This window comes from Ursus maritimus, unplaced genomic scaffold (genome assembly GCF_017311325.1).
Source record: "Ursus maritimus isolate PB19 unplaced genomic scaffold, ASM1731132v1 scaffold_32, whole genome shotgun sequence".
Lineage (NCBI taxonomy): Eukaryota > Metazoa > Chordata > Mammalia > Carnivora > Ursidae > Ursus > Ursus maritimus.
Genome location: NW_024425786.1, coordinates 13,024,098 through 13,049,344, shown reverse-complemented (window position 1 = coordinate 13,049,344; position 25,247 = coordinate 13,024,098). Strand labels below are relative to the sequence as shown.

The following is a 25,247-nucleotide window of genomic DNA, read 5'->3' as shown; positions in this document are numbered from 1 at the left end:
TTGTGATTTTCAGGATTATTTGTTTTTAAGATTATCACTGCCAGGGAGTGAGTGAGGTCATCCTGCCTCCTCAGGGACAGATGGGGAAACTGAGTCCAGCTGGCAGCAGAGACAGGACGGCTGACTCCCAGGCCAAACCAACCTGGCATGTGGAGTTGGCCTCAGTTTCCCCTTCTGTATGGGAGGTGGTGGGATTCCTTCCCTCTCCCCAGGAGAGTCTGCAGGCAGCAGACCCCGCTCCAGGGTCGGCTCGCTGTTGCCCCGCCCTCCCTCGTAGCTCCGGTACAGCGCTCTTAACACCTGCACCCTCAGACTCCTGCCTGCTCCTTAAATCACTGGGCCCGACGCACTGCAGTTTCAACAGCCACATATCACTTGTAATTAAGGGGCCTGTCCCAGGGAGGGGAAGTTTACCTTCTGCCGGAGACACTAAATCCAGCTCCCGGAGGTGGAGGGGATAAAGCATCGCACTGACCTAACACTTGTCAAGGTTTAACGATGCACCGGCGGGCCGGCCCCGGTGGGGCCCAGGAGCCTGGAGCCGAGACGGGCAGGTAGTCGGTGGAGAGAGGCAACCGTGGGACAAGAACGGAGCCCCCACCCCGCCCCCCTTTGTGAGCCACCGCAGGTCACAGGAGCAGGTGACGGCCTTGGGGAGGGGGTGGCAGCCACCTGCCTGCACAGGGTCAGGGAGCAGGTGAGTCTCTCCAGCTTGGCAGAAGAGGGCACAGTGGGCCATTCTGTGAGAGCCTCTACGGAGGCTCCATAGCCAGGCGGTCTGGGTTTGAATACAAGCGCTGTCACTCGCTTGCTGGGTGACCTTGGGCAAGCTACTCAACCTCTCTGGGCCAGTTTTCTCACCATCAAAACGGGAATGATACCAGTACCTACCTCCTAGAGTAGTGAGGATTGAATGAATGAATATATTTAACATAGTGGAGCCAGGTTAGCTGCAAAACCCCCTTCCTCCTGGCATCCCCTGGCTGTCCCACACGAAGATGACTCTCTCAGCCGTTCTCCAAACAAGTGCCCACACGGCGGGGACTTACAATGTTGGTGCGAGCGTGAGCAATGAATGGGCGAATGGTCTGCTTCCCTCACAGAAAGGCTGGTGACACTGGCTCTGCGGCCCTGTAGACAAGCTGCACGAGGCAGTACCCGCTGCTCGACTAAGCCGCCTGCTCCTTCCGGCCTCCATTACCGAGGAGGTCACGTAGGTCAGAGAGGTCACGTAGCTTTCCAAATCACACCCGATCTGCCCTTCGGAGGCCTTGTCTCCACCCCAGCTCAGGGCCACAGGTCCCCCCACAGAGGAAGACATCAGAGAACGTTTGGGTTCATACACTAAGCTTCCCTTTATTGGTAGACTCGGTTTTCTCTTCTGTAAAATGGGGATACTGATTGCTGACTTCCCAGACGGCTGGGAGGAACAGCTGAAGGGGCAGCCCAAATATTCCACGCCCTGTTGAGAGGAGCACTGCTCTCCGGCCTAGGCCCATATGGCTGCCATATTGTCCCCCATTCAGAGAGGAGCAATGTCCCTCTGTCTTCCTGGAAGCCTCGTGTAGAGGGAAAGCTGGGGGCTGTTCCCTCCAGCAGACTTGAGCTCAGATCCCAGCCCACTCACTACTGTGGTATGTTCGGTAGGTTCCCCACCCTCTCTGAGCAGTGCTGAGCGTCCACTGCAAGTGAGGCAGCATGGGTCCAGCCTGGCGGAGGGGGAGACTAGCGGTGGGACAGTGGGTAATGGAATGTGCTGGGCATGTGGCTGAGTGCACAGTGGGCTGCTGTCAAGGGCATGCCTCCTGTGCAGGGCCGTGTTCAGACAGGGAGGGGTGGAGGATTCCAGAAGCCTGTCCAGGAGGTGGTCAGCAGGCTCGGGCCTTTGGGGCTGACGCTGGGAAATGACCGTCCTTGGTCGATGACCCAGTTAGCTCCAAAGTGCTCCTCCGAGCCCCAAACCCATCTGTGTGGCCCCTGTCTGAACTGGCTCTTAGCCGGTGACCCGAGCTAACGGCAGGCCTGTGGGCGGGCAGCAGGGCAGAGTGAGTGTCTTTTCTCCGGGTCCCTGGCCAGGTGGAGGCTCTCAAAGCACTTAAGTGTGCCGTCTCTGAACATGCTCTGATGTCCATCCTGGAAGACACTGGCCACCCCGGCCCCAGTCCTCCCGGCTGCAGCCCCCCTCCGACAGCCAAGCCCTGCCAGCTGTCTCAGACCCCCTCTGCCCATCGCGCTGTGCCCTCAGAAGCTCCCGTGAGCAGGAAGGAGGCCTGCAGACATCCTCAGGGCTGCAGCCCTGGCCTCTCCACCCCAAAGCCCATCTCCTGCAGTCGCCGTCTGCTGAGCGAGACCACAGGTCTCACCGGTGCCTTCTCAAGGACCATCTCCGTCCAAGGCCGGGTCCCGCCGTGTCCTCCCCATCTGCTCCCATCTTTCCGATTGGTTCCCACGTCCTGTGGCTTTTGCCTGTCTTGCACGTTCAGCCTCTATGGCCCAAGCCCCGGGGCTGGCTGGGGCCATGTCTCCCCCTCCATCTGTCCGTCGGCAGACCCAGGCCGTGAGCCGTCTCTATCCACCATCCACAGCAGCCCTGTGGGCCAGGGACCTTCATGCCCCTGTTTCCAGATGACGGAACTGACGCTGGGGAGGAAAAGTCACAGCGAGACTGTGGAGGGGGTGGGACTGGACCACGGCTGTGATCTGCTCTTTCCTGGCGTCCCCTGCCAGGTGTAGCAAGGGATGCCACAGTCCCCACTGCCTGGCTTGGAGAGCTCCCCTTGGCTGACTTCACTTCCTGCAGCTCTGACCCCCACCCCCCGGTCCCGCTGACACTTCCAGGGTGGAGGTCAGGACAAGGTGAAAGTAGGCACAACTGCCCTTTCTAATGGCACTCACGGTGAGCTCGGGACACAGCATTTCCTATCCCAACGGGGGTGGGGGGTGCTACCGTAACCCTCATTTAGCAGACAGGGAAACTGCCAGTCTACCTGCCAGCGTAGGGAAGTGGCTCCGTGAGGGCCCTGGAGCCAGCCTGCCTGGGTTCAAATCCAGTTCTCCCCTCCCTAGGCCTGTGCCCTTGGGCGCATTCGTTAGGCTCTCAGCTTTCGCACGTGTACGGTGGGGAAGGGAATTGTGAGCCCTCCTTAGAGGGCTGTTAGGACAATGAGTTAGCAGGTACGGAGCAGAACTGTGCCTGGTGTGTAGTAAATGCTCAATAAACATTTGCAGCTTTTATTACCGGGAGTTCCAGAACTGGGCTTAAAATCTATGGCTGAATCCAAGCCCATCCCCTTAACCACTCCCCAGCTCTCTAAGGAAGTCAGTGCTGTTTCTAGTCAACCTACTTGAATAGAGGAATAATTCTTCACTGGGGACCCCCCAGCCCTCTCCTGGCTCCGATGTGGAGGGAGTTTGAGCACTCACTGTCACTCATCCAGACATCGGTGGGAAGGGGAACGGGAAGGGGAGGGGGTTGGACGTGGGCCTGCAGGACATTTGCTCGGGAGACAAGAATGCCCAGGCCTGGTCCTCAGGACCCTGGGGGCATCTGGGGTGGGAGGTGGAGGTCTGGGTTTGCACCTTCTCCCTCTCAGCACCCCAAACTCCTCTGCGGCTCTGGCTTGGATCCCAACCCGCCTGGGTCTCCTCCTCCTCCTCTTCCTGATAGCAGCCTCACTCCCCAGAGCATGTGGCCACTGCAATCGCCTGGGGCCAGTTCATGTAATTAGCGTAGCCCAGCAGGTGTCTCATCCGCTCAGGCTCCAAGACGAGAAATGAGCCGATCATTTTCCACCCAGCAGGCATCATGGACTAGGGAGAGGGCTTCGTGGCAGCTCTGCGACTCGCCTCCCAGCTACCCTGCCTGCGGTGCCCCAGGGATTCTGAGACCAGCGGCCTCCCTCCACGGACCTAAGCTGTCCCCTGGACTGCCACATACTCGGGCCGTGTGCTGGATCTGCCTGGGAGACACGCATCTCCCCACAGCTGTCCTGCGCACAGGCAGGCTCCTCGAAAGACGTTCTGCAAACTGCCGCCTGCTTTCCCACTAGCGTCCGTTAGAGGCAGACCTGTGTTTCTTCTTTTTGCTCAGCCCTATGGCAGCCACACCAGGTCTTTGTGGGGTGCGGGCTCTGCCCTCAGACCTCCGATTCCCCATCCCCCTTGGAGCCATTAGACATTTCTCCTCCCCAGGTCAAGAGACGTCCTTGACACTCCAATTATTGGTCCTGGGAACGTGCTGCTTTTTCTAGAAAGGAGCGCCAGGCTGGGTGGGATAGGCTTCAGGAATCTGATCTTAGAAAGCAGAGCTCCAGATCTCTAGAAATCCTAGGTTCTGACCTGGCCTCATGGCAGTGAGCTCAGTTCTGTCACATGCTGTATTCTCCTTTCCCCCAGGAGCACTGACCAGCCCAAGGTGAGCTTCTCTTCACGGGAATCCTCAAGAAACTGGCTCCAGGAGGACTTCCCGGGGACTCGCTGCCCCAAGTCACACAGCAGGGGAGCCACAGAGCCAGACTGGAGATGGCCAGACGGCTTTAAAAAGCATCAGAAGTACGCACATGAGGAGAGATGTATAGGTCAATGGAACAGAATAAGGAGTCCAGAAATAAACCCTCACACTTAGAGCCGATTGATTCTCAGCAAGGACGCCAACACAACTCAGTGGGGGAAAGAAGAGTCTGTTCAAAATGGCGCAGGGACAACTAGACATCCCCATGTAATTGATGGAGACAGCACGTACAAAAATTAACTCGAAAGATCATAGTTTTCTGTCTCTTCCAGCCATCCAAGATGCCAAAAGAAGGCGAAGGGGAAGATGGAGGTCCTGACCCCTGTGTGGTGAAGAAGCAGGAGACGAGAAAGGTGGTCATTCCCCTCTTTGAGAAAAGGCCCAAGAATTTTGGCATCAGACAGGACATTCAGCCCCCAAAGGACTTCACCCACCTTGTCAAATGGCCCCATTACATCCGGCTGCAGTGGCAAAGGGCTATTCTCTCTAAACGTCTAAAAGTGCCTCCCGCGATGAACCAGTTCACCCAGGCCTTGGACCACCAGCCAGCTACTCAGCTGCTTAAACTGGTGCCCAAGCACAGCCAGAGACAAAGCCAGAGAAGAAGCAGAGATCGTTGGCCCTGATTGGGCTGAGAAGAAAGCTGCCAGCGAAGAGGAGGTCCCCACAAAGAGGCTGCCTGTCCTCCGAGCGGGGGTTAATACTGTCACCATCCTGATGGAAAACAGGAAGGCTCAGCCGGTGGTGATTTGCACGTGCTGTGGGTCCCACTGAGCGGGCTGTCTTCCTGCCTGGCCTGTGTCATCAGATGGGGCTTCCCTACCGCATCATCCAGGGGAAGGCCAGGCTGGGGCGTCTGGTCCACAGGAAGCCCTGCACCACTGTCACCTTCACACAGGTTAACTGGAAAGACAGAGGAGCTCCGGCCAAGCTGGTGGAAGCCATCAGGCCTGATTACAATGACAGATAGGACGAGATCTGCCATCACTGGGGAGGCAATGCCCTGGGTCCAAAGTCAGTGGTTCGCATCGCCAAGTTGGAAAAGACAGGGACTAAAGCACTCGCCACCAAACTGGACTGAGTGGACACTGTTGAATTTTCTGTACATGAAAGTAACAAAAAGTTTTCTTTTGGCCAGTGTCAAGAGAGAAAGAAAGAAATCATAAAACTAAATGTAAGAGTTTTAAACTATTAAAACTCTTAGAAGAAAAACAGGAGAAGAAAAAGGGGAAGGAAGGAGAAGAAAAAAAACCCGTGACCTTGGGTTAGGCAAAGCCCCTCGGCTAGGACAGTAAAAGCACAAGCAACAGAAAATAAAGAGATGGCGTGAACTTCCTCCAAAGGAAACCCTTTCATCCTTCAAAGGACACCAGCAAGAAAGGGAAAAGATAATCACAAAAGGGGAAAAGATATGCAAATGTTACATCTGATAAGGCCCTTGTATCTGAAATAAAGAATGCGCACAGCTTAATGATGAAAAGACAAATAACCTAGTTGAAACGCGCCCACGATCTGAAGGTATTTCTGCAGAGAAGTATCCCAACGGCCACAAAGCACATGATACTCAACATCATCAGCCATTAGAGAAACGCAAACCAAAAACCGCAATGAAAACCACTTTGGTGGACGGGCGTCATCAACAAGACAGGTAGCGGGAGCCGGTGACGATCTGGAGAGATGGGGACCCCCATGGCGCTGGAGCAAAAATGAAATGGCGTGGCTGCCCAGGAGTCCCTCAAAAGGTTAAACACAGAGTTACTGTTTGGTCCAGCAATTCCGCTCCTGGGTATACGCCCAGGAGAACTGAAACTATACGTTCACACCAAACCCTGTCCGTGAACGTTCACACCAAACCGTGTCCGTGAACGTTCACAGGAGCATTATTCGTAACACCTGAAAAGTGGAGATGTCCATCCGCTTGTGGCCGTATGAAAGAAATGCCATGTATCGTACCATGGAATATCATTCGGCCGTAAAAAGGAATGAGGGACTGATGTGTGTTCCAATGTGGATGAAGCTTGAAAGCCTTATACGGGGGACTCCTGGGTGGCTCAGTGGGTTAAGCCTCTGCCTTCCGCTTGGGTCATGATCTCAGGGTCCTGGGATCGAGTCCCGCATCGAGTCCCACATCGGGCTCCCTGCTCAGCGGGGAGCCTGCTTCTCCCTCACCCTCTGCCTCTGCCTGCTGCTCCCCCTGCTTGTGCTCTCTCTCTCTGTCAAATAAATAAATAAAATCTTTAAAAAAAAAGAAAATCTTATACTAAGTGGAAGAAGTCACAAGAGTGACAAAGACCACGTATTGTATGATCCCGTTTACATGAAATGTCCGGGCCAATCCACAGAGATGGAAAGTAGATTGGTGAGGGGCGCTTGGGTGGCTCAGTTGGTCAGGCGTCTGACTCATGATTTCGGCTCCGGTCGTGATCTCAGGGTCGTGGGATTGAGCCCCGCACGGAGCTCAGCGTGGAGTCAGCTTGGGATTCTCTCCCTCTCTCCCTCTGCTCCTCCCCACCACTCGTATGCTCTCTCTCTCTCTAATAAAAAAAAAGAAAGAAAGAAAAAGAAGGAAAGGAGATTGATGAATACTTAAGCCTGGAGCAAGGGGTATGTGATGGGGGAGTCATTGCTAATGGGTACAGATTTAGAAAATCTTCTAAAACGGGTTGCACAACTAAAAGTGTTTGTACAACTGAGAGTATGCCAAAACCATTAAATTGTATACTTTAAATGACTGAATTATGTGTTATATGAATTATAGTTCAATAAAACAGTTTAAAAAAAAGAAAAAAAGCACCAGATGCACTTAATAAAAATTCAGTAAAACATACTGAAAAAAATAAAAAGCAAGCTATGCGAAGTTCCTTTACGACTATTCTCTGCAGTGGCACCTATGTCGCCTGGCCCTATGTTTTGAAAGCATTTGGTGTGGTTTGGTGCCATGATGGCCTTGGGTTCCAAAATTCTACCTGTATCGGCAACAGAAGAGCCGTAGGGACCCCAAGATAGAACATTTTATTAGTGCTTGTTAGTATGTTATGATGGTTAGTAGAGCAGAACGGGTGACTGTGAAGGACGCCTTTGCCCTTGCTCTGTCACTGGCGGGCTGGGCGTCCTAGGCAAGCAACATACCTATCAGTTTCCTCATCTGGCAAAGAGATGGCAGTACCCATCTCACAGAGCTTTTGGGATCATGTGGTAAGTTAGTCTAGGAAGACCTCAGCCCAGCGCGCGGCAGATTGGTAAATGCTCAGTGAAGGGAAACCCACGTGCTTGGGAGCATCGTGTCGGCTTCAGAGTCGGGCGGAAAATCCACCTCTGAGGCTCCCTCCTGGTTCAGTGACTGTTGTGGGTCAAATCGTGTCCTGGAGAAACACGTGTTGAAGTCCTAACCCCCAGCACCTGTGAATGTGATCTTATTTGCAAAAACGGTCTTCGTACATGTAACCAAGTTCAGATGAGGTCATAGAAGCTCTGGGTGTGCCTTCGTCTAAGGCCTGGTGTCCTTAGAAGAGGGAGATGTGGACACAGAGACCCAGACCCACAGAGGGAGGCCACCCCGTGAGGACGGAGGCAGGGAGGTCGTCGCCCCGTGAGGACAGAGACAGAGCTGGAGGGTTGCATCTACAAGCCCAGGAAGGCCAAGGACCACTGGCCACGCTCAGGAGCTGGAGGAGGCGGAAGGATCCTTTCCTAGAGCTTTCAGAGGGAGCGTGGCCCTGCCAGCACCTCGATTTTGGACTTCTGGCCTCCAGAACTATGAGGGAATAGATTTCTGTGACTTCCAGCTCCCCAGAGTGCTCGTTTGTTACTGGCATCCTGGAGACATCCGGCCTCAGGGTCAGCCTGGGTTTCTGCATCTGTACCACGAGCTAGCCATCTCCCTCGATGGCACCGAAGCTCCACGAGGCAAAGAGTCTCCTCGTCCTCCTGCATCCTCAGCACCCGGAACTGTGCTTGGCCCCCGGCACATGCTGAGTCGGGCAGTGAGGGATCAGGTGCGGGGAGGCCTCAAGCCCACGCGCACAGGCCTCACCTTCTCGGAGGGACCTGGCTGAGCACCCGTTTAAAAGAGCCCCCTTGTCCCAGGCTGTGCCTGCCTCTGCTTCGCTCGACTGCCCTCTGGCACCCACGGGCTCCAGCGGTCTCCTTGTTCGGGTCTGCCTCCCTTCCTGCACGGTCCGGTCCACGAGGACCGGGAGTTTTGTCTGGCTGCTTACTGAAGCTGAATTCCAGTCCCTACAAGAGCGCCTGGAATGTACTAGGTGCTCAATAAACACATGTCTGTTACAGAAATGAACAAATGAAGGATGGATGAACGAAGGATTGGGATTTGGAATGCCTGTGTGTGGACATTCAAGTGACCTTCCAATCCATTTTAACAAAAAACCATTCTGATGTTGTTTGTTTTTGTTTTTGTTTTTTAAAGATTTTATTTATTTATTTGACAGAGATAGAGACAGCCAGCGAGAGAGGGAACACAAGCAGGGGGAGTGGGAGAGGAAGAAGCAGGCTCCCAGCAGAGAAGCCTGATGTGGGGCTCGATCCCAGAACGCTGGGATCACACCCAGAGTCGAAGGCAGACGCTCAACGACTGTGCCACCCAGGCGCCCCGTGATGTTGTTTTTACTAGGAAAAAAGGTCGGTACTGGACCGTCCAAGTCACAAGCGGGCACTGACCTGGGGACGCCAAGGCTGCTGCTCCCTTCGGAGGGTTTGAGTAGCGAGGGGCCCGGGGTTGAAGTGAATGAGCAGCCCCACGGGGCCTGAGGCCCAGGAACTGTCTGAAGTTTGGAGTGCCAAGTGCTCCTGGTCGGGGCTCGGTCTCACGGAGGCCCCCGCTGTCTCAGGTCTGCATAAGCCCCTCCTCCACCCCTGTGCTTGCTTGACCTCTGCGCTATTAGTGGCCTTTGTGTCAAAGGTGGGGACATGTCCCTTGGGAGCTCCGAGATACTGTTAGGTGCATCAGCTCTGGGCTCGGGCAGACCTGGTGGGCCCCCCAGCTCTCTCACTCACATGGGGGGGGGACCTTAAACCCTTAGAGCCTCCTTCCCTCATCTGTGAAATGGGACGAGGGAGCCTATCTCGGGGGACACTCGTGAAGGTCGTATGATCAACAGCGCGTGGGTCGCTCAGCGCCCGGTGCCGGCCACGCAGCCTGTGCTTGATGGAAAAGCGGCCTTGATTATTCGCTGTGGGTGGAAAGGGCCCCCTTGGTGGCAGGCCTGCACGGCAAGGGTGGCAGAGAAACCTTGCCTTCTGGTCTTCTGGTGGAACTGGGAGAGCAGCGTCTTCCCGCGTTGGCTGGGGTGGGGGTGTCTGGGCTCCCAGTTAATTGATTGTAACATCGCACCCTTAACGTGCTCCCCTGCATAACCTACACCCCAAGAAGGCCCTCTGCAATCCTTCCGTGACTGTGTATAATGCGTTCTTGGCGCCCAGCATGCAACTTTCAAATTGGCTTACAATTTATCTGCAGCTCGGATAAAAACATTTTAATGACTGTGTGCGGCACGAACCCTCGGTGTCACCCACGGGGCTCCCAAATGTCTTTTCCCACCACATAGCGGGGATGTTATAGGCGTGAAATTACAGCCGCTCTCACATTTTGATCTGCACCCCGAGGCCCGCAGAAACAGCGTGGTAGAATGTGCTGGATGCCAACGCAGTGGCGGCAGACGGGAGGCCGGCTCTCCCGCACAGTCGCTCTGTGCTTGGGATGCACACGGGGCCGTGGGGATGCATGGGGATGGGCCCCGCTCCTCGTCTCCCTTCCCCCCACCATCCTAGGAAGCTTCCCTTTGACCCCCAAATCGAGGAGGGGGCTGTCTTGCCCCACTGTTGGTGGCCAAGGTCCTTAGGGTCCTTTGTCGCACAAAGGAGACCCCAGCTTTCAACGGCCTCCACTTGCTTGGTGGGAGGGTGTTGGTGTGTGCGTGCGTGCACGCGTGTGTGTCTGTGTGACCAGACAGACCAGTGTCTGTCTATGCCATGTCACGGGCCACGGCAAGGAGCAGACGGTAGGGCTTGGCACCTGCTCTGAAATATATTTAAAGGGGCGGGTGAGGGAGGGGGAGGCAGAGTCCCACAATTTTCAAGTCTTTCTAATTGTGCCTGATGTGTAACGGCCATGATTGCTATTTGTCATGTGAGATGCTATTTACTGAGCACTCAGAAGGTGCCCGGCACTGGGCTCAGAGCGCTCTGTCCTGGGGATCATCTCATGGAATTGCCTGACCTTGGCAGAGCCCCTTCCTTCTCCGAGCCTGGGTCTGGGCGACAGGTGCAGGGTGGTCTCTGCCTCCCAGGCTGACGTGGCTTGCTGGAGCACCGGAGCTGCACAGGGGAGACGTCCTCGCACTCAGCGCCCCCCTGTGTCTCCCAGCACGCCCCAACCCCCAGCCTCCTGGGCCCGTAGTGAGCCACGGAAGGCACGCTGCTCTGCTGCTGTGGGACGGGGACAGCCACAGCCCTGCAGTCCCCAGCAAACCCTCTCCCTTCCCTGAGACTTAGCCTCCGCCTGTGAATTGGGGATGACAGTAATCCCCACCTGCGGGGCTGTTGTCAGGATCAGGGGAAACGCTCTAATAAAAGCACGTTGGAACTGGCAGAACCCGCTGAGTGCGAGGTGTGGCTGTGGTTAGCAAAGTGGGGGTAGGTCTTGGCACCTGCTCTCAGCAGGAGGCCAGGGAGGGGGGCAGGCAGAGGCGTGCGGTCCCATTTCCCAGAACCAGGGCGGAACTGGGTCCGTTTGCAGGGAGTCAGTGCATGGAACTGTGCTTCTCGGACGGGCTTGAAGCTCGTTGGGGTCATGAATCATCAGCAAGACTTCCAGGGGCAAGAAAGAAGCAGCCCCCGCTGCGCCCAAGAGCGGGCAGGCCCGAGACAATGGTACTAAAGGCAACGAAGTCCAACCTACTGAACCTTTTAGCTGCTGCATCTGGGCTATAGGTGCTTTGCAAACTTATTCGTTCATTCATTCATTCATTCATTCATTCATTCAAAGATTTATTTATTTATTTATTATTAGTTTTTAAGAGTTTATTTATTTATTTGAGAGGGAGAGTGAGTGAGAGAGAGAAGGAGCTGGGGGGGAGGGACAGAAGGAGAAGCAGACTCCCTGCTGAGCAGGGAGCCCGATGCGGGGCTCGATCCTGAGACTCCAGGACCACAACCTGAGCTGAAGGCAGATGCTTCATGGACTGAGCCGCCAGGAGCCCCTATTTATTATTTTAGAGAGAGAGAGAGAGAGTGCAGGGGGTGGGGCAGAGGGAGGGAATCTCCAGCAGATTCCCTGCTGAGCACAGAGTCAGATGTGGGCTCCCACAGCCCTAAGATCATGACCTGAGCCGAAACCCAGAGTCAAACACCTACCCGACCGAGCCACCCAGGCACCCTGCAAACTTTATTTAAATAAAAAAAACCTTACAACTACTCCAGGGGGTAACCACTCTTGTCCCTATTTTACAGATGGGCAACTGAGGCCCAGCGAGGTTAACGAACATAGTGATGGATCTGGGATTCAGCCTAAAATCTGTGTGTCCTAAACTTACATAACAGGGATTGTAACACCTCCTGGCTCAGAGGGCTGTCGCCAGGATTCCAGAAGACAATACGCACGAAGCTAGAAGCTCACGCACTGTCAGGCACAGGCCAGGGATGGACAGGGGCTGTGATGTCAGCTCAGCTGCAGGCTCAGAGAGCATGGGGGTGTTTCAGTAAGAATCCTGCCCAAAGACACCCTGCATTTCCAGAGGTCAGAGCTGTTCCCTGAGTCTGGGGCCACTGGGTGGTGCTTCCCCCGCCCCCCCAACCCCCCCAATTCCCCGACAGCCTCAGCTCCTGCTCAGTAACTGGGATCTCAGCAGCCGTCTGCCATCCCACGTGGCTGCCACCTTCCGTTGGGAGGAGCCCAGAGGCTCACAGCTGCCTGCTGCCCAGACAGCGAGACTGGAGGAGAAAAGTCTCGGCTGGCCGTGCCGTGGGCAGAGAGAGGAGCCACGCCCGCCAGGAGCACACGGCCTTGCTCAACCAGGACCATCAGGCCAGCCGAACCGTTCTGGCGGGTCCCACGGGATCTCTGTGCCTCCGGTTCCTTGCCTAGCAGGTGGGATAACGGATTTACAGATGTCAGAGCTCGGAGGGGCTTAGGACCATTTGGTCACACCTCCTCCTTGTATGGAGGAGGAGACAGAGGCCGTGGAGGGAGAGCAACGTGCTCATGAGGGTGGGCCTCATGGAGGAGGTGGCTTTAGAGGACTCTGTCCTTGCTCACATCGAGAGAACCCTTAGCTGGAGTTCTAGGGGTGCAACAGCTGGTGTGAGAGGCAAGACGCCTGGCTTCTGGCCCCAGCACTGAGCTGCCATCACGGGAGGATTTTGTGATCCTGGCTGTGTAACCTTAGGCGGGTTTCTTGCTTTATCTGTGCCTTCATTTCTGCGTCTGCAGAATGGGGCCAATAATACTAGTCCCTACCCTCGGGTGGGTTGTGAGGACTGAATGACAGAACATGGAAAGCACAGCCTAGCAACCTCCAAGAGGGTCCTCCTCTAGTCCTCCCCCTATACTAGCTGCCACCCCCCCCCCCACAGCCGTTCTCTACCCCGTTACCTGCCTGATTTTCTGCCCAGGATTTGGCCCTGTCCGCAGTTCTCTCTTAGGCATCTGTGTGTGTTTTATGCTTGGCTCATGCACGGGATACAACTCCCCAGGGACTACTCCTATTGAGGGAGTGTGTCTATTATCTAGCACACAGTAGGTGCTCAAGGGGTATCTGATGGATGGATGATTGCGCACATGTCCCTCCTCAGACTGGGAGCCCCTCGATGGTGCACACTGAGTTTTGCTCTTCACCAGCTTCCCCGGGGTGACCAGCCGAGGGCTGGGCATCAAGAACGACCCTTCGGTGAGGGGACAATGGCAAGAGGGAGGTTTTCCTGGCACGGTCACCTCCCCACCGTGGCCCATCCGCCAGGAAGCCAGAACACACCACGTGCTGTCTCGGCGGGAATCAATGTCCCTCTGGAGGTCTGGCCTTTGGAGGTTTTCAATTTCCCTAGAAGTGGTGGCTTTCCACGGGGCCTTTATGCTTTCATTGATTGCCTGACTACGACAAGCTTTGTTTCCCTGGTAAATATCACTTGATAAGAAAATCAGAGAATGCTGGAGCCCGGAGTCGGGGCCAAGTCCCCAGAATTCTGGCAGCAGAACTGGAGAGTGCACCTGATGAGAACGTCACCGCCAAAAGAGGCTTCTGAGACCGCTTGAAGCATGGCCCTTGTTTGACAAATGGAGAAACTGAGGCTGGGGTGGGGACACAGCCAGGCAGATACAGGCACTAGCGTTCCTATCCCCATCTTGCAGATGGAGAAATAGAGACACAGATACGGGGTCCGACCCCAGGACGCCCTGACACCGAGTCCAGGGCCTGTCCTCACTGATCACTAGCTGCTTCAATGTCCCAGGAAAGGCGTGGGAGGTCCAGGGTCAGAATCACTCTCTGTAGCCCGCGTGCATTGCCTCCCCCAGGGAGGCGCCCAGATTGTCCTGCCACCGGGGCAGGGGGAACCCTACCCCCACTGTTCTGTCCCCACAGGCACTTCTATGAACATGGTTCTTAGCTTCAGCCTGGAAAAGTGCTCCCACAGCTGCCTCCACGCTGCTCAACCCCTCCCTCCCTGTGTCCTCACTGGGTCACGGAGCCCGGAGCCCGGGGTCCATGAATGATCCACCAGGCCCACATCCCACCCTTGCCTTACAGAAGTGGACACTGAGGTCTGCTGCCCTTTGGGAAGCCCTCATTCCTCCGTCAGCACCTCATTTGTCTCTCCTCGCTGTGACCCTGGGGCCGGGGGGGCCCTGCACTCACCCATGACGTTGAGAAAGATGTTGCCTGATGCCAGGACCACCTTCTCCCTCGTGGCGCGGTCGTAGATACCCACGTGGCATTCGTAGGGACCGTTGTCTGAGATGCGGACCTCGGGCAGCCTGGGGGGAAGCAGAGGGGCAGGGTGAGGGCCCACGACAGGGCGCTGGAAAGCTCAGCCCCCCCACCCCGAAAACAACCCCAAGCCCCACTGTTCAGCTTGTGTTCAGCAAACGCTTCTGGCTCGACCACGTGCTCCTGTGCTCTGCTGGGGGGAGCAGCAACATGTATGGAGCACCGACTGTATGCCAGGCCCTGTGTTCGATGCTTCAGGAGGTGAAGGTGTGGGGGCTGTGTGTTCAACCCGAGTTCGATCGGTGCTCCTGTCAGGTTCCCTGAGCTGCGAATGGTAACGGTGCCCCCACCTAGAGGGCCCGAGGAGGACTGCGCCGGGAGGCACCTAACGTGGGGCACAGGCTCAAAACCGTGCCCAAGCGCGTCCCGTCACTCTGCCCTCCACACGGGACCGCTATTCCCATCTCGTAAACATGGAAACTGAGGCTCTAGAGGGGGCACAGAGGTCCTCCCGCCCACCACCAGTATGGCTAATAAGAGCCAGGATGGGAATTTGAATTCCTCTTTTGGTACTGCCTTGCTGTGCCTTCGGGTCCAGCCTTGGGGGCTTGAGAGGAAACAGTCAACTTCTCCTCTCCAAGGAGCCCCTGGTCCAGTGGATCAGCGCTCCCAGTCCCTCAAAGGGTGAGTCTATTCTAGCACAAAGCCGGGAGCGGCTGGTTCTGCCTGGGGTCCTCCTATGGCCTGGAGGGACGTTGGCTAGGCCGCTGCTGCATCAGAGACATCTCTGGGTCCTCTGGCAAGTTCCGACCTTCTCTGGGCCTGACCATGTGGCCAAAAGGGAGCCTCTTCTGACCACAACTTAGAGGCAGTGGGGTCTCTGTGCTTGGGACTCGGGTTGTCATGCTGCAGCACAAAACAGGAAGAAGCTCACGGTCACGGTCATGGTCACGAAGCCCCAGCCACCAAACTGGCCCCTCAGTCCGATCAGAGAGGGCAGTAGCGGAGGGAGAGGGCGTCAGTGAAGAGCACAGGCTCTGGGTGTGGCTCCCGCCCTCCCACCCCGAGCACGGAGGTTCCTTCCACCCAGCGCTCTGTTCCACCCCCTCTGGGACCCATTCGCTCTCTACTCAGCGAAACCACCCGCTCCCATCAGCTTCTGCTGTGCACTCCGACCTCAGATTCACTCTCTTCTCTCCTGTCCACCGTCCCCATCTTTGTCTCCCAGCTCCGTTCTCTCTTGACTCAGTGCTCCCCACACCTGGGCTCTCAGCCTGGGCTCCACGCTGCTGGCTCACAGCAGAGCCAGCGCACATTAGCATAAACAGATACCTTCCTTTACATACACTACGCAGAAGTTGACATCTGGTCTACCGACTGTCATGAAAGGACTGGGAGAACGGGAGCTTTTCATCAGGGAAACTTTGTGGGGAAGAGGCTGCCTTCCTCCCCTCCCTGCCCTCAGAGGAGCACCCTGTCAGCGGGAACAGCAGGGGACTGCCTCCCCTCGGGAGCTATTTTGTTTGTTCGTAACTCAGCTAGACTGGAAAAACAGCCCCTCTACTGGGCACTGTTGCTGAGTGACAGTCGCCTAGAGTGACATGTTTAGGTGACACTCATAGGTATCAGTTATACGGTAAGTGACTTGTGCAGGTGACATGCTCAGGCGACAGCCCCCTAAAGAAACAGGCTCAGGAGACACAGGCAGCTGGCAGCCACCCAGGTGATGTAATGAGGTAACGGTGACAGGGTCGGCACCCAGGTGGAAACGTGCAGGTAACTGCCATGTGGGTTTAGGTGACAGCAACACAGGTGACATGTTTAGGCCATTGCTACACTGACAACATGCTCAGGTGACAGCAACATAAGCGGTATGTTTGGGCGACTCGTGTAGGTGACACAGCAGAGGGGGTAGAAGATGGCTCAGGGGACGCCTGGATTGGTGCCTTGTGAAGAAGGCAGCTTCCCCCTTAGGACTTTGTACAGACTCGGGTGTTCCTTGGGCTCCCCAGCTCCACCAGTGGTCCTGGTCCCACTCATGCGCACTCAGTGGCCAGTCCCCCCAGACGCTCTACCTAAATACTTGCCGGACTGTATCCATTTCCTTCCATCCCCCCCCCATCCCTTTTCTCACCTGGAATGTGGGGCGCAAGGTTAACTGGTTCTTCTGCCCCTGGGAAACTCCCTCTGAATCCATTCTGCAGGTAGAACCCAGATCTTTTCAAATGCAAATAGAATTAATGGTACTTCCCTACCTAAGCCCTTCAGAGACTTCTCTGTACTCTTAAAGATTAAAACCCGAACTTATCTTGGCCAACAAGGCCAGCGTGGTTGCTCCCCGCCACATCTCCAGCACCTCTCAGCCTAGCCCTCCTCCAGCTGCAGTGGTGTTCTTTCTATTCCCTTCATGGGCCAAGTGCCTTCTTAAAAAATGAACTTAATTTTGGAATCATTTTAGATTGACAGAAAAGTTGCACAGAAAATAGAGCATTTCCATACGTCCCTCACCCAATTTCCCTCGTTAGGAACATCTGACACGGCCGTGGTACCGTTGTCAGACGAAGAAGCCAACATTATTGATACATCACTATTAACTCAAGTCCAGACTCTTTCTGGGTTTCCCCAGTTTTCCACTAATGTCCCTTTTTCTGTTCCAGAATCCCATCCAGGACCCCTCAGAGGTGACACATTTGGCTCAGCGCCTTGTTTGATTCAGCACTTCGCTTGCAATATTCTCTCTTCCTGGGAATGCTGCCTTTTCTTCCCCGGGCTGCATCCTTCAAGTTACCAAGGAATGGTCACTTTCTTAGTGACCATCTGGACCCGGTGGGTGTGGTGGACGGATGGCATTGATGGCCCTGATTAATAGCCTCCCCATATCCGTGCATCTGGCAAATTGCCTTACGGTTCCCTCCATCGAGGGGCGGAGCCTCTCGCCCATTCTTGGCCTCGTGACTTGCTTTGACCAATAGCATGTGTAGGAGTGAAGGCGTGCAAATTCCAAGCTGAAGTCTTGAAAGAACAATCTCTCTCCCTCTGTAACCCCCTGCCACTCTCTCTCCCTTGCTTCCTCCCTGAGAACAAGCCTCTGATGTGGACAAAAGCACACAGCGACATGGAGAGAGGCCCCAGCGGGCCCAGCCATTCCAGCCAAGGTCAAACACAAGAGTGAGCCTAGCCAACCCCTAGACTCATGAGCAATGATTCCTGGTCACTGCGTTTAAACTTAACATCCAGGTTTGGGATGGCTCGTTATGCAGCAACAGTGAACCAATACAGAAGTACTTGTCTAGGGGCGCCTGGGTGGCTCAGTCGTTAAGCATCTGCCTTCGGCTCAGGGCGTGATCCTGGCATTCTGGGATTGAGCCCCACATCAGGCTCCTCCACTGGAAGCCTGCTTCTTCCTCTTCCACTCCCCCTGCTTGTGTTCCCTCTCTCGCTGGCTGTCTCTCTCTGTCAAATAAATAAATAAAATCTTAAAAAAAAAAAAAGTACTTGTCTAAATTGTCACTTGATGACCTATGTCTGTGACTTGCAGATACCCCTCCCCCCCGCCACGCACCGTAAGCTCCGGGAAGGTGGGGTCAGCCCCTGTCTGGTTTACCAGTATGTCCCACGACCATGCGTGGTGCTTGCTGTCATGGTAGGTACTCAATCAACATTCTGGAAATGGGCAGCAACCTTCCAGGAGGCCGTGGAGTGAGCACGGAGAACCCTGTCTCCCTCTGTCCTGGAAAGCAGGTGCAGAGTCTCATTCTCACCTGCAGACCCAACAGCTTCCCCGGGCACAGCTTTGATTTGGACCAAACGCCTCATCTGAGCGTGTGTGCTCGCTGCGAGCCGTCTAAAGTGGATTAACGGCCCAGAGATCTCCTCTCCCCAGATTTGAGTGGCATTGATCTGCATGCTGGATAAAAGGCCTTGCACAGATAGCAGGGCCCTGAGGGGGCTGGGGTAAGAAGACCAACTCTCATCAGCAATGGGCTCTGATCGATAAACTATTAATAACTGCAAAGGTTTCTGGCAAAATCAGTGTAATGCAGTTTAGTGGCTACAGTTTACCAACACCGACAGCGGTTCTGAAGGGCATGTAATTGTGTTTTTGAAAAACTGGACACAGAGATAGTGGGGGCACCCCCAGCTGTCCCCATGGCTCAGGTTAGGCCGTGCAAGGGCTAGGCACTAGGGCTTCTGCCAGGCCCAGGGCCAGCACACGTGTGTAGACCTACTGTGTGCCATGCCCCATGCTAAGCCTTGGGGGCAAGGTGCTGATAGAGAGATGCCAAGGACTTGGTTCCTGCCCCCGTGACTTTGCCCAGGCTGTTACCTCTGCTTGGACCCTTGTTCCTTTCTTGTCCACATGGCAAGCCTCTAGCCAGCTTTCAAAGCCCAGCAGGTGAGTCTCCACCTGTGATCCCACCCCAGCAGACAGTTGACAAGATGGTTTAGCTCAGAGCTGATGTACCATCAGAGTCCAATGGACTAGAATCTTCTATACACAGCAATCTTATATACATAGAGGTAACATGACCAAGGTCAGAGAATAAGCAGGTGGGTGCCATCATTTGAAACCAAGTCTGGCGGATGCCCGAGCCGGAGAATTGTCTTTGGGCCCCATCGCCCCACCCCCACTGCTCCTGGGCTCTTCCTTCTTCAACTGGCAAGTGAGTCTGAATGCTCCGGTATGGGAATTCGCCTCCACTGCTCTAGAGCGTATTTCTATTCCGGGCCCCACCACTATCCAGGTAATGAAAGCCATCTGCTTCTTTCCTGCTGGGAGAAACAGGATGGCCTTTTATTTTCCTAAATTCCCTTCCTCCAGCTTCCGGTGGGCCCCCTTAATTCCGCTGACTGCAGTGCCCCAAGCAAGTTGTGTTCACATTCTCCACACTTGACCCAACTTCAGAGTCTCTCCTCGCCTCTCCTTTTGTGGCTTTTTCTCTCTACTGGGACGAGTCCTAGATTTGCACAGAATGGAGGTGGTGGACTTGGAAACAGGGGACAGGACGGGGAGGAAACAGAATGCATGTTTGAGTTTCCCTTGCTGCATCGTTAGGGAATCACATGAGCCACTGAATGACATGCGGGGCATCGGAAGCCTGAATGAATGAACAAGAACAAGGAACAGAGCCTGGTGTGGGGTAGGGGCTTGTCAGATTCTTCCCCCTACACTGTCATATGATTACATTTTTAAACAAAGTATTAAGTGCCGACTAGACACCAGGCACTCTCTGCCGTGTCCAGTGTGTAGCTGGGAAGACAGGGCAACACTTGTCAACAGCAACGCTGTAACCCTATAAAACATCCTTTCTCTCCGGTCTGCCTATATGTCTCCCCACTTCCTGGAAGAAGTCAGCTGGACGTTCATTAAGTCGCCCTGGGGTCAAGGTCATCATGGCAAACATCAGTCTGACCATGCCAGGTCCTAGGGCTAGTGCAGCGTGTTAGGTCTGGTTGCCCCCTACTACAAACGGGTCTCCTGGGATCCTCGCTTCTTAAAAATTTTTTGTTGTTGTTTATAACTTTATTGAGGTATGACTGACAACTGTACATAAAGTTTACACATTTGATGGCTTTTGACATATGGAGACACCATTGAAACCAGTTGCCATAATCAAGCTAATGAATGTATCTCTTACTGCCCTCCCCCAGGTTTCCTTGTGTCCATTTGTAATCCCCCGGCCCCTCAACCCCAGACAACCACTAACTGCTTTCTGTTGCTGTAGGTCACACTTCCTAGGATTCCAGGGAAAGTGATTTCCTCTATGAGAAAACTATGCATGGCATTGGTGTATGTGTTTCTGGCCCTCTTTCCTTCTAATCTTCTCTCAGGAGAGGGGAGGTTGCAGGACAGGTGACAGACACCTGCTCTTTTCCTTCTCTCCCTTCTGCCCATTCTGCTCTGCCCGAGACCTCTCCACCTGTACTCATTCTTGCCACTTCTCCCTGCCGGAGGCCCCTCCAGGCCATCCCCTCCCTACCCTGCTGCCAGAGTGACCTTATCACAGTGCGATCCGGCGGGTCCTTTTCCAACTTAGAACCTTCCCTGGGCTTCCATTCACTGGAGGATCAAGCCCAGACTCCGTGAGACTGAGACCATCTCTGATCTGGACCCAGAAAGGAAGGAGGAAGGGATGAAGGGAAGAAAGGGGCGAGTGGCCTCACATCTTTTGCCAAAATTCAACAATTAAATAAGACGAGCTGTCAGGACCAAACTTTTATAATCTATCCTATTTAAAAAGCATTTTGTAATTTAGATGTCTGCATTTATATACACAGTACCTCATTCTGGGCTAATGGAGAAGATTCAGGGAGCGATTGGTCCTTTGAGGCTTTGCTTTAATGAAGAGAAGAGAGATCGTTTTATTTGTGTAACCATTGTTTGCATGGAAACGGAGCTTCTGAGGGGCTGGGAAATAGTTCCTTCTTGTAAGTAGGTTAAACACACCCCCTGCAATCTTATTAGCCTAGTGCCTGCCTCCGCTCTGCTCCCTGTCATCCCCGCTGCAAACATCTCAAGTGGGAAGTAAGGAAGGTTTACTGTTCATGCATCTGCCATGCCTCCCTGATTGGCTGCACAGCCCCCGAGGCCCAGACCTTTCTTCTCCCTCCCTCAAACGCCTGCTAACTCTCCAAGTTCAGGGTCATGCTCCCGCAATGCTGGGGTAACTATTGCAGAATGCCCGCTCCATCTCTACAGAGCCTTGGGGCAGGGCTAATAAAAATGGCCATAAAGTCTCTGGCAGCCATGGGTGCTATTGGGATGTTTGCTAATAAGACACTTGGAAAAGGTTTGCTGCTCTCTGGGAAAGGCGGGGGCAGGAATGGGCCCCGCCCCTTCCCTCACACCTGAGCCATCTGCAGAGCCTGGCGGGAGCCCTGGGGCAGCTCAGGTCTGTTTGTTTGGCCCAGTGGCCCAGGTGTGCACCTGTTCAGCGGCTCCTCCTTCCCAGCTGCCCTTGCTGCTTCTGGCTGTCCCTTCATGGCCCCGGTGGCTGCACGAACCCCCCAGGACTAGGAAATGGACTGGCTACGAGGGAGAGCATTTGTGGCAACTGGTAGACCTGGGAAAGCAGCCAGGTACAGGTGAGAAAGGGCCTTGTCTTGGGATGGGATCCTCTGCCAGAGACTATGGCTGGTTGCAGGGGTTCACACCTCAAACTTGAATGCACTCAATCCCCCAGGGTCTGGTTGAAATGCAGATTCTAGCAGGTTTGCTGAGGGCCTGAGATTTTCTAACAAGCTCCCAGGAGATGCTGTTGCTACTGGCCAGCAAACCCCAAGTCTCGGGGTCTCAGTCCTTCTCCCTCCCCTGTGGGTCCATCCATCTGTTTGACCCTGCCCTCCCCCACCAGACACACTGGGTGGTCCCCTCCCATGGGCTTCACCAAACCCCGAATACCAGGATGTAGAGCTTGGAAGGCCTTGACCCATGTGTGTTCCTCGTGAGCACTGTTGAGTAGAAATTATCAGAGGAGAGATTTTTCCACTCCATGTGGGTCTTTAAGCCACCAGGGGCTGCCAGAACGCTGGCCACACACGGAGCGTGGCCTCCATCCCTCTCACTCTGCTCTGACTCAGTGCCGAATTTCTCTCTGTCCTCCTGAGCCCGACCCTTCACCTGCTCCCTGTCTTCCAGCTTCTGAAAGAGATAATGCATCCTCAATCTTTCCTGGTCCCTTGGGGGGACCCTGGGGGTGAGTCTAAGCTCCAGTGCACCCCGGGAAGTGGAACCCAGAGCCTAGACTGAGATCAAGGACAAATGAGGTCTCATTCTACTTGGTGGGATCTTGGCTAATGTTGCCGGAAGTGATAAGACCTGAGCCACCCACCGTGAATACATTCCGAGGGAAGCTGCCTGGGGAGAGAGAAGTTTCAACCCCAATGGGATGGGGATGGAACATTCTGAAACCCAGAAACAATTCCCTCACCTCCTTTTGGTCAATTCCTGGAGTTTCTCCCCCAGCGAGCACCTGACAGAGGCAGACTGCGGAGATGTTTCCCCTGAGCAGGGGTGGAGCCATGGGACCGCAAATGCAGAGACCCTGGTGGAGGAAGGAGACTCTGCCTTAAGCTAAGGGACTTGTCCCATGTGCACAGGTTGTATGTGGAGGAGGCTGGGAGCTGTGCTCCTTTAATATCTGATTTCCTAATCCAGCCTGGTCTCTTAACCAGGGCGACCAACTAGTCCTGGTTCGTCCAAGACTTTGCTCGTTTTAAAAAAGCACTGACATTCCCATGCTCTAGGAACCCTTCAGCTCCAGGCAAATCAGGCTACTGGTCACCTTCTATTTGACAAATGAGAAAACTAAAGAGAGAGGAGAGATCTGCCCTAGGCCAGACAGCAGTCCGTGGCAGATCAAGGATGGAGAGGCCAGGCTACCCGTGCCAGCTGAGCCAGAGAGGGACCTGGGCCCCCCACGGCGGCTTGAGGATTGTAATAGCATTACAGACCCCGCCCTTGGGGCCCGTAGGGGCTGCTCCTGAAGTGTGGGTGCTTTGAGCCAGAAGCCTCAGTGAGTGGGGGGCTCCACGAGCCCCAACTCCCTGGTGCTCTTTTCACAACACAAAGCTGGAGAGTTTGGGACCAACTTCTCCTGCCCCCAAGGAAGCAGGAGAAGGATGTGTCAGAATTGCTCCTTGGAAGCCCACAGCCACCCCCATCCCCTTCCAGCCACTCCCCACTCCCCCCTCACTCCATTGGGGAGCCGGTCAAGGGTCGAGCCAGCCTAAATGTGGTGGGCTCCCCTGAGAACATTTGGGCGGCACCACTTGGGGGTGAACAGGCTGTCTCGAATTGGGGGGCTCAGGGACCGGGTGGCGGGGGAAGGAGAGGGAGCTCTGGGCAGGGGGCCTGGGGCTGCCAGAAAAGCCCCTTAGCTAAGGGCCTAGCCCCTCCCTTGGCCCTGAGAGTTTCATTACCTTCTTCCTTGTGTGTTTTCCCCTTTCTTTCCAGAAACTGCCTGAACTCTTTTTGTTTTTTTTCCCCAGGGCCTTTGAAAAGCCATTAGCGATTTTCATCCCCCTTTCAATCTGAAAATGGTTTCCATCATAAAACCTCTCAGTGGGTGCGAAACATCTGTGGCTTCCAATCAAAAGCAGGGCTGCTAGGGAGGGATAGTAGGGAGGGGTGGCAAAGGAGGGGAAGAAGTTCCAGAACAAGCCAGTCCCCTCCTGCCTGGCCCGGCTTCCCTCCACAGGCCGGGGAGTCTGGACCCACCTCAGGCCCTGCCTGGCCCCAGGCTTTGTGGGTTGGCAATCCTGGCCAGGAGCATTTAAGGACCCAAGCGCTGTGGGTCTCTGGCCAGCCCCTCATTATAGTGACCATGGAAGGTGAGGCCCCATTCTGTTCCTCCATTGCCTTTCCATCCAAGGGAAGGGGCTTATCTCCCTCTGGCCCACTACTGAGCTGCACCCTCCTACGTTCTAGAATTTCATTCACTTCCTCCTAGACTGAAAGGTGCTGGACGCTCATGCCAGTCCAGGTCAGGCTCCTAGGTCTGTGTGACCTCAGGTCACTACCCTCTTCTGCATCCGGGCTGCAGGGGGCTTTGTTCTGAGGCTCCAAGGGGGTCACTGTGGAAGCGCCCTCACTCCTGCCCAGAGCAGAGCTCCACAGATGGCCGCTGTCATTTCCCTGTGGACACACTGGAAGCGACCTGATTCCAAGATGGGAAAAAGCCTCTCAGAAATCAGATTTTATCTTCCAGTGATGCATTCTCAAACAAAAATCCACAGAGCCTAGCCTGGGATCCCTAGACCGTGCATACATGGGAAGTTAGTAACCGGGACCCTGGATGCTGACAGATCTGGGCTCACTGGCCCCCGCCTCTCTGGCCTCCTTGATGCCGGGTTGGTGGAAGGTGTATGGGGGGGTCACTGTACCATCCATCCTGGCCTTTCCCACCCTGTTCAGCCACTACCAGGAGCTTCAGCCAGAAGCCCACTCCCATCCTCCCTTCCGCTCTGTCCACCCCATTTTCCTGACTCTCTGGTCAGCTGCCTGCCCCTCCCCAGTCCTCCCTTCCTGACCCCCTTCCACTCTCCCTCCCTTTCCTCTCCTGGCCTCTCCTCCCCAGCCTCTTGCTGCTGCCATGGAAACCACTTCCTTCCCCAAGTCCTGATTGATCCGTTTCTCCTGGTCAGCATGCTCAGCGCAGGCTCTGGGTGGGGAGGCAGGCAGGGGCAGGAGGGCCAAAAGCTTCAGGAAGTTCCTTCCACCTGTCTTCACTCCCTGCCATCCCAGGCCCAGCAGGCCCAGGGCATGGGACAGGTGCCCCCTGGAAAGACACTGGGGGGTGGGGAACCGGAAAGCAAGCAGCAGGCCAAAGAGACCTCAGACAAAGGAAGCTGGGTGGTGAGCAGCTAGGAGCGAGGCAGCGGGCTGGGGCCCATGGCTGTGCCCGCTGCCTCCTTTCTATCCCTTTTTAACAGAAATCTCTGCCTCTCTGTCTTTGCCTCTCTACTTGGCGGTGGTGAGAGTCGGCACCAGGAAGACCCCGAGCGTCTTGGAATCAAGTCTGCCTTCAGCAGGACCGGGAAGTTGTGGAAAGTGGCCATTCCGGGGCTCTGAGCATTTCCTGGCACCAGTGATCTCTCTGGTCTTGTTCGATGAACACAGCTGCACCCCAGGGACCGAGGGATTCTAGGGGACCACGCATGCCTTGTTCATCTCTGCACGTCAGTGGTTCATTGAGCACCTACTATGTGCAAGACCCAGTGCTGGGCACTCGAAACGCCCATCTCTTTCCAGCCTCACAGAGGCCCTCTGAAATAAGACAATAATAGTAATAACAGAG

The 25,247-nt window shown here is 55.0% G+C and overlaps 1 protein-coding gene and 1 pseudogene across 1 annotated transcript in view; one reads left to right on the top strand and one right to left on the bottom strand.

The window, feature by feature from the left end:
* IGSF21 (immunoglobin superfamily member 21) overlaps positions 1 to 25,247 on the bottom strand; it is a 233,151-nt gene that overhangs the window by 25,531 nt on the left and 182,373 nt on the right. The window contains exon 4 of the mRNA XM_040645857.1: positions 14,377 to 14,495. Within this exon, the coding sequence (XP_040501791.1) occupies positions 14,377 to 14,495 (119 nt within the window). The remainder of the gene's footprint in view (positions 1 to 14,376; positions 14,496 to 25,247) is intronic.
* On the top strand, positions 4,608 to 5,591 carry LOC103666705 (annotated as a pseudogene).